The sequence below is a fragment of the Lactuca sativa genome, chromosome 3, assembly GCF_002870075.4.
Source record: "Lactuca sativa cultivar Salinas chromosome 3, Lsat_Salinas_v11, whole genome shotgun sequence".
In the NCBI taxonomy this organism is placed as follows: Eukaryota; Viridiplantae; Streptophyta; class Magnoliopsida; order Asterales; family Asteraceae; genus Lactuca; species Lactuca sativa.
Window position 1 is genome coordinate 273,719,735 of NC_056625.2, and position 9,144 is coordinate 273,728,878.

General features: G+C 51.0%; 1 protein-coding gene across 1 annotated transcript; it reads left to right on the plus strand.

The window, feature by feature from the left end:
* The first annotated feature begins 908 nt into the window (after positions 1 to 908).
* LOC128132702 (uncharacterized) lies at positions 909 to 7,645 on the plus strand. The gene is made up of 2 exons (XM_052769577.1): positions 909 to 2,031; positions 7,321 to 7,645. Exons 1-2 carry the CDS (start codon positions 1,005 to 1,007, stop codon positions 7,356 to 7,358), a joined length of 1,065 nt encoding a protein of 354 aa, XP_052625537.1. The 5' UTR covers positions 909 to 1,004; the 3' UTR covers positions 7,359 to 7,645.
* The last annotated feature ends 1,499 nt before the right edge of the window (positions 7,646 to 9,144 follow it).

Here is a 9,144-nt window from a genome sequence, read left to right on the forward strand (position 1 = left end):
AGTGTGTGACGCGCGCGACCGGCCGAGCTCAAGTAAGTATTCCCCATAGTACCCATACAAGTTTATGTTATGTTTATCAGCTTTATGAATATTGCATGCTAGAATAGGCTAAGGATCTAGGAGTGATGCCTTATGTGCCTGTTTATTTGTTCCAGCTTATTGAATATTGCATGTTAGAATTGAGTAGACAGCAGTAGGGTAGCCTGTTTAGGTTATGCCTGATAGTACGAGCTTAGCATCCTATGTTAAGTGTCGTTTCTTGTTCTAAGAACAGTTTTGGCTTGAGTCTGTTTTTCCTTATCCGAATGCTGCTTGCTTCGTGCTTGGTGGGATTCTGAGTAATGGGAGTGAGCCACTGGGTAAACACGTCACACCACAGGTAATCAGGGTTGAATAATCCCAAAGTGTTGGAACTGGCCCTATTGCGCAGCTCTTGTTTGAGTCCAACCGTTGTAGGGACGGATCTTTTACTTGAAGGATTATCTAATCCTCATTACATGTGATGGTGTCTAGGTAGTGGCTAACTGGCATTATGAGGAGACCTACAGCAGCTGAGGACCAGTTGTGTTGAACTTGAGTTCTCCCTAGGGCAAGCCTAGGGTGAGAATATCGGAGAGTAGCAGTAGTAGAGGGGAGTTGGTGGAGTCGAGGAATTCCTCGGAGAAGGTACGGATAGATGTGGAAGGTAGTATGGGCCCGTACTACTGAAAGCAGAGGATCCGTACCCGAGCCGAAGAAGGCCAAGACGAGACCAAGGAACCTGTAAGTAGTTGAGATCCCTCAGAAAGTAGCAGTACCACTAATGATTATTATTGATGTTTTGCAGAATGGTGGTACTTCGACCGAGACCGACAGATGGCGGGTCAGGAGAGGGGTCAGGTTTGGGATCTGGCACCGAGCCGATTGAGGAGAGGCTACGTGAGTTCATCACGTCGGAGATCACTAGGGGCATCCTTGAGTCGACCCCCATCATCTTTGGGTCGATCAAGGAAGGGATCGTGGAGATGATGGAGGATCGCCTACGGGCATTCAGGAGCGACTTGGCCTCTAGCCAGTCAGGATCTCGCACACTGTCCTTCAAGGACTTCAGGAGCAGTGGTGCGCCGGATTTCCATGGGGTGAAGGACCCCATTGTCGCCAGGCGGTGGATTGCGGATATCGAATCCGCCCAGTTGATCAGCTTCTGCCCCGAGGGGTCGAAGGTGAGGTACGCAGCAGGGTGTTTACGGGACCGGGCCCGAGATTGGTGGGAGTCAGTGGGTGACTCGATGGGAGCCTCGGCTATCGAGGCAATGACCTGGTCGGACTTTGTGGCTAGGTTCAGGGCAGAGTTTGCACCAGCGGTCGAGCTTCAGCAGCTGGCCAGGGAGTTCTTAGACATGAGGCAGACGACAGAGACCGTGGCGGAGATCACCGCCAAGTTTCGGGAGAGGGCTTTATTGGTGCCCCAGTATGCAGGTGACGAGGATATGAGGAGGACTCGTTACCACGATATGCTACGAGCTGACATTCGGGAGCATGTTAGTTTTTCGGCTTGCCCTACCCTGGACTCCATGATTGCCAGGGCTAGGGAGAGAGAGATAGATTTGGAGCACATCCGGAAACGGAAACTTGAGGATGGTCAGTCATCGGGGGCTTCGGGGAAGAAGCCCAAGGGATCAGATGGGAGGCCGAAAGGCCAGTCGGGACCGAGCCGCTGCAGGAGGTGCGGCAGGCCGCACGAGGGGGCGTGCAGGATGGGATCGTCAGGCTGCTACAAGTGCGGCAAGTTTGGGCATATCAGCAGGGATTGCACTGCTCCTGCGACCGTTATTCAGACATCGGAGTTGCTGTGTTTCCACTGCAACCAGAGGGGCCACAAGAAGGCCAATTGCCCCATGTTGACAGCTTCAGCGCCAGTGAAGGCGCCAGCTCCAGCGACCCTGCGGATCACGGATGGCCGTCAGGGCAAGGCAGAGGCTCCAGTGGTGAGGAGTCGGGCATTCCAGTTGACTGCCGAGGAGGCACGCGCCGCGCCCGATGTGGTGACGGGTATAATTCCTTCCTTCTATCTTTTATTTTACGTTGTTATGATATTGATATGTGCTCTGTGTGTATACATGTGTATTAGGATCGTTCCATGTGAACGGCATCCCGGTTCAGGTATTGTTCGACTCGGGTGCATCCCGATCGTTCGTTTCTCTTGCTCTTAGCAAGAGATTTCATGAGACTTCAGGCGAGTTAGATTGCCCGTTAGAGGTAGAGATTGCCGATGATCGATCGGTGCGAGCATCGACGGTGTTTCGAGATTGTGTCCTGCGACTGTTTGAGGAGTGTTACCTGGTAGACTTGGTTCCCATTCCACTGCGTGGGAACAAGGTGATTATTGGCATGGATTGGTTGAGCCCTAATGGGGCAGTGATAGATTGCGCACAGCAGCTAGTGCGAGTCAAGACCCCAAGCGGGGGAGAGTTAGTGATTCATGGAGAGCGGCCGCAGTGTGGACCCACTGTATGTTCAGCAGCGAGGGCTAGGCGCTACCTTCAGCAGGGATGCGCGGGCTATGTCGCGTACGTGATGGACACCCGGGAGGCGGGTAAGGCGACCGTGAGCGAGGTCCCGGTGGTTCGAGATTTTACTGATGTTTTTCCGGAGGAACTACCTGGGATACCTCCGGAGCGACAGGTGGAGTTCAGGATTGACCTCGTTCCCGGTGCGGCTCCGATAGCCAAAGCACCGTATCGGTTGGCTCCTCCCGAGATGCAGGAGTTGTCTACGCAGCTGCAGGAGCTGCTGGACAAGGGATTTATTCGGCCGAGCAGTTCGCCCTGGGGAGCCCCGATTCTGTTTGTGAAGAAGAAGGATGGGTCGCATCGGATGTGTATAGATTATCGGGAGCTGAACAAGGTAACGGTGAAGAACCGTTACCCGCTTCCGAGGATTGATGACCTCTTTGACCAGCTTCAGGGCGCATCTTGGTTCTCCAAGATTGATTTGCGTTCGGGTTATCATCAGATGAGGGTCAGGGAGGAGGATATGCAGAAGACCGCGTTTCGGACGCGCTATGGCCATTACGAGTTTGTGGTGATGCCGTTTGGGCTCACCAATGCTCCTGCCGCGTTCATGGACCTCATGAACCGTGTATGCAGACCGATGCTGGACCGGTCTGTGATAGTCTTTATCGATGATATCTTGGTTTATTCCAAGACCCGGGAGGAACATGAGGAGCATTTGAGAGAGGTGTTAGAGACCCTGAGGAGGGAGAGCTTGTATGCCAAGTTCTCCAAGTGTGAGTTTTGGTTGCGCGAGGTGCAATTTCTGGGGCACCTCGTCAACCAGAACGGGATTCTGGTCGATCCGGCCAAGGTCGAGGCCGTGATGAGATGGGAGGTTCCGAAGTCCCCATCTGAGATTCGGAGCTTCCTAGGATTGGCAGGCTACTATCGGAGATTTATCCAGGATTTCTCCAAGATAGCCGTGCCCCTGACGCGGCTGACGAAGAAAGCCGTGGTCTTTCGGTGGGGACCCGAGCAGCAGGCTGCATTTGAGACGCTGAGGCAGAGATTGTGTGAGGCGCCGATCTTAGCCCTGCCAGAGGGCGTAGAGGATTTCGTGGTTTATTGCGATGCGTCCATTTCTGGGTTGGGCGCGGTGCTGATGCAAAGGGGGCATGTCATTGCTTACGCTTCGAGACAGCTCAAGCCTCACGAGGCGAACTACCCGACGCACGATTTGGAGTTGGGGGTGGTGGTATTTGCCCTCAAGATTTGGCGACATTACCTCTATGGGGTTCGGTGTACCATCTACACGGACCACAAGAGCTTGAGGTACCTCATGGACCAGCCGAATCTGAACATGAGGCAGCGTCGGTGGCTGGATGTGGTGAAGGATTATGATTGCGAGATCCTTTACCACCCGGGAAAGGCCAATGTGGTGGCCGATGCGCTTAGCCGCAAGACGGCGCCGATCAGGGACGCCTGTTTGAGGATGACTGTGGTGACACCCTTGTTGGAGCAGATTCGGGAAGCTCAACAGGAGGCTATCAAGGAGGAGCATCGGAAGAGCGAGCGCGTAGTAGGTCAGGTTTCCTCCTTCGATTATGATAGCCGAGGGTTATTGACACTACACCATAGGGTGTGGGTGCCGTATCACGGGGGCGTGCGCCAGATTTTGATGGAGGAGGCGCACAAGTCCCGATTCTCTATTCATCCCGGGGCGACGAAGATGTATAGGGATCTTCGTCTAGACTATTGGTGGCCCTGCATGAAGCGGGATGTGGCATGGTACGTCGAGCGGTGCTTGACCTGCAGGAAGGTCAAGGCCGAACATCAGAGGCCGCATGGCAAGATGCAGCCGTTGGACATTCCACTGTGGAAGTGGGAAGATATCACGATGGATTTTATCACAAAGCTTCCCAGGACCGCGCGTGGAGTGGATTCGATTTGGGTCATCGTGGATAGATTGACCAAGAGTGCTCACTTTATTCCGATTCCGGAGAGCATATCGGCCGATAAATTGGCCGACATCTATATCAGGGAGATTGTGGCACGGCATGGGGTGCCAGTATCGGTGATCTCGGACAGGGATGTGCGTTTTACTTCCAGGTTTTGGAAGAGATTCCATGACGAGTTGGGCACTCGTCTGCATTTCAGCACCGCCTTTCACCCGCAGACAGATGGACAGAGTGAGCGGACCATCCAGACTTTGGAGGACATGTTGCGGGCGTGTGTTCTGGATTTCGGTGGTAGCTGGGATACCTATCTTCCTTTGGCTGAGTTCTCCTACAACAACAACTATCACGCGAGTATCGACCGCCCTCCCTTCGAGATGTTGTACGGACGGAGGTGTAGGACCCCGATATGCTGGGGTGAGGTTGGCCAGAGAGTTATGGGAAGCACCGAAGTGGTGCTCAAGACGACTGAGAGGATACAGCAGGTCCGGAGCAGGCTTCAGACTGCTCAGAGTCGACAGAAAAGTTATGCCGACAAGCGTCGATCCGATTTAGAGTTCCAGGTCGGGGATATGGTCCTCCTGAAGGTGTCGCCGTGGAAAGGCGTCATCCGATTCAGGAAGCGGGGCAAGTTGGGCCCGCGATTCATCGGACCGTTCAGGGTCTTAGCCCGGGTGGGCAGGGTAGCGTATAGGCTGGATCTGCCAGCCGAGCTTAGCCAGATCCACAGCACTTTCCATGTTTCGCAGTTGCGGAAGTGCCTAGTGGACGATTCTGCAGTAGTACCTTTGGAGGATATTCAGGTTGATGACAGCCTGAACTACATCGAGCGCCCAGTCGCAATCCTCGACAGGAAGTCGAAGGATTTAAGGAACAAGAAGGTGGAGCTAGTGAAGGTGCAATGGCAGCACCGCAAGGGTTCAGAGTGGACTTGGGAGCCGGTAGACGAGATGATGGAGCACTACCCCGAGTTGTTTCAGGATCAGGCAGCAGACTTCGAGGACGAAGTCTAAAATAAGTGGGGGAGATTTGTAGCACCTGGTTTCCGGTATGTGAATTTTATTTGAGCATTGCCCTAATTTAGCCTTAGACTCGGCGAGTCACAGGGTCCGACTCGCCGAGTAGGGACGAGACTCAGGACGCGTTTTAAGTAGGCGACTCGACGAGTCCATATCCTGGACTCGGCGAGTCACCGCTGCGGGATGAAACCCTAAGTTCCAAGGGTTTGCACCCTATTTAAACTCTCATTCCGCCCCAACTCGTCCCCATTCACCCCCAGAACTGCCCCTACATCGTTTTCCCTTGTTTTCTTGAGAGTTTGAGGTGTTCTTGGTGTGTTCTTGAAGGTTTTGAAGAGTTAGAGGAGTAGATCAAGAAGAGGAGAAGGAGATCAGCCATCCTTGTGTCATTTCAACATTTCCTTTGAGGTATAACCCGTTTTCCCCTTGATTCTATGCTTAAAACTTCATTTGGGTCCTTCTTGATCAATTCCCCAAGTTTGCATGTTCATTATATGTTGTAATAAGGCGTTTGGCCTTTGGATCTATGTAAGATTGAGCTCCAGGAGCTCAGATCTGTTAGCTTTTTGGCCTCATGAGGATTGTTAGCCCTAGATCTACCATTTTGAGACATTTTGAGCCTTATAATCCATATTGGTGAATATCCACACGTAAAGTTGGAAACTTTACGTGTGATTCGTGTCCTAGAAGTCCAGATCTATGAATGGCATGGTCTGGAACCGAGCAAATCGGTATATTTAAGGAGTGCATGGCGACGACTCGGCGAGTCGCATAGGTGACTCGGCGAGTCTGGTCGCGAGTCACCGAATTGGTCCCTTCTTCATGTGTCAAGTTGAGCCTTGAGTCACAGGGGGTGACTCGGTGAGTTGGGAACTGAACTCACCCATGTTAGGACTCGGCGAGTCAATGCCCTGACTCGGCGAGTCCAAGGCAATCTTCTTAGCTCAAGAACAGACTCGGCGAGTTGTTCATACAACTCGGCGAGTCTTAGCATAAAGTGTTCATCGGATGAAGATGAACTCGACGAGTTGTTCATACAACTCGGCGAGTAGGATGAAGGTGTTGAGTGGCAGTTAGAAGGTGAACTCGTCGAGTCATAGCCCGACTCGACGAGTAGAACCAGGGACCCAGGACGTTGGTTTGCTAGGGACTCGGCGAGTGGTGATCCACTCGGCGAGTCGGGTCAACTGAAAGTTGACTCCAGCTTTGGCTTAGAGTTAATCCAGGGGTAAAATGGTCATTTTACCTAAAGGACAGTAGCAGTGTTTGATTGAGTATGTCGTGGAAATTGCAGCCAGAGGACTCCCGGAGCAGCAGCAGTCAGTTAGTTCCCGATCAGTTCAGCAGCTACTTTGAGGTGAGTTACCTTCCAGTAGCGGTGGGTCTAAGGCCACAATGCCGACCCACCAGTAGGAGTTGTATGATAGATGATTGTCTTTGTGATATCATCTAAGTTCGCTAGTACCTGACATGTTATATGTTAGCATGATATGCTGTACGTGATAGTAGTAGAGTTTGGTTGTTCGGACCGAAGGGTAGTCAGACACCCCAGATACGTCTGACAGTATGTGACGATATGTATGCATGTTGGCTGGTTATGTTATATGTGATCGTAGTAGTAGGGGTGAAATAGTCCCCGAGGATCGGTTGTTAGGACCGATGGGTAGTCAGCACCCCAGAATGGCTTGACACGGGTAAGACGGCACCCCAGAATGGCCGTATGGGTAGGTCGGCACCCCAGAATGGCCGTACCGGGTAGTCAGGCACCCCAGAATAGCCTGGCAGTATATATATGTTATGTGTTTGTATGGTATGCGGTACGTTGGGGGAACTCACTAAGCTTTGTGCTTACGTTTACAGTTTTGTTTTCAGGTACCTCTGCATCGAAGGGGAAGGAGCCGGCGCGGTAGCGGCACGTCATACACACACTCTTCGGTTTCCGCATTTATGAGATTTACTGGGATTGTACTCTGATATTTGATGGGATGTACGGTTTGGCTTTTGAGAACATGGTTGCAATGTGTTATGGTGTGAACAAACAATGTTTCTTTTTATTTAGACAATGTTTTTATTTATTAATATTTTCTAAAGTAATATCAAAAAAAAAAAAAAAAAATTTGGGTCGTTACAGAATCGGTGAGTCAAGGGATGACTCGGTGAGTGGTGTGCGAGTGGACTCAGAGTTGTTGGACTCGGCGAGTCTCGGGGTGACTCGGCGAGTTAGGTCGCGGATTGAGGGAAGTCCTGAGCTTGGGGACTCGGCGAGTCATCAGGTTGACTCGGCGAGTAAAGTCAGTCAGGGGTTGACTTTGACCTTGTCCAAGGGTTGACCAATTGTCTCCCGGGGGTATTTTGGTAATTAAGGGTATCTATTGAGTTGAGTGTTTTGGTGTTCAGTGGAGGAGTTCGTGTCGGAGTTTGGAGTAGCGGGATCTTATCCTTTCAGCCGGCAGTTTCGAGGTGAGTTATCCTCACTATATCAACAGGGTCGAAGGCACCAAGGCCAGCCCTTATCGGATTGAGATCCGGGTAGTTGTTGTTATGTTACTGCTTTGATATGTGTGCATCCTGAGAGCTAGGATGGTATATGTTAGAGACCTGATTGAGATCGGTATCTTGAGAGCTAGGGACATGCTATGCTAGTGACCTGTTAGGTCGGTATCCTGGTTAGGATGATGATATGTTATGTGATCTGTTTGATCTGATTGTTGACTGTGAATTGCTATATGATTGTATGTATATGTGCACATGGTTGTTTGGACTGGAGTTGGGTTGAGGTGGGTTCTGCTTTGTGCTGTAGGCCAAGATACCCAGGGCGGACTGGTTGTTCTTAAGGCCCAGCGAGCAGTTCGGATAGGCTGTAGGCCCCAAGAGGGCGGACCAGACGTGCCGAGGCTCGGAGAGTGGACCAGGCCGACTGAAGGCCCGGTGCGGGCGGACCAGTCATACTGTAGACTCAAAGAGCGGACCAGGTGGATTGAAGGCCCGGTGTGGGCAGACCAATTACATTGCAGAGTCGATGTATGTGGTTAGATTTGGAGAGTGAACTAGGTGGATTGAAGGCCCGGTGCGGGCAGACCAATCACACTGCAGACTCGATGTATGTGGTTAGACTCGGAGGGTGGACCAGGTGGACTGTTGGCCAGTGCGGCGGACCAGTCCCACAGTAGACCCGAAGTGCATGGCTGTTCTGTGATCAGATATGTTGTGGCATGTTATGCGTGTATGGTATAAGTGGTTGGTATTTTGGGGATATCTCACTAAGCTTTCGGGCTTACAGTTGTGGTTTTATGTTTTTCAGGTTCTTCAGGAGACCGTGGCAAGGCGAAGGCGTGATCGTACTGCTCCTCATGATTTTGTAGTAATGTGATTCTGGGAATACGTTAAATGTTTTGTATTGAAAACCTTTTTGTAAAGATTTAATGGTATCGAGTGGTTTGTTGAAAAATTTAAAATTAGTTGTATTTTTCGGTCGCTACATTACATAGATTGTATTTTAAAGAAGTACCAACAAAAATAAAAGCAAATGATGGTTTAGGAGTAGGAGGGTCTTTTTGGGCCAAATCACTCTCATCGGAAGTTATCTACATGAGAAAAACGAATGTTTTTTACAACTAACCTAAATTAATTAATGTCAAGATTTTCTCTTTCATTTTATTTCGTTCCCTTTAGACCAACCTGACATGTATTGTCTAG

Coding starts and splice junctions, on each gene's coding strand:
- LOC128132702 (XM_052769577.1), top strand. CDS start 1,005: ATGATGGAGGATCGCCTACGGGCATTCAGGAGCGACTTGGCCTCTAGC. Junction 2,032..7,320: donor CGCGCCCGATGTGGTGACGG/GTATAATTCCTT, acceptor TTTTGTTTTCAG/GTACCTCTGCATCGAAGGGG.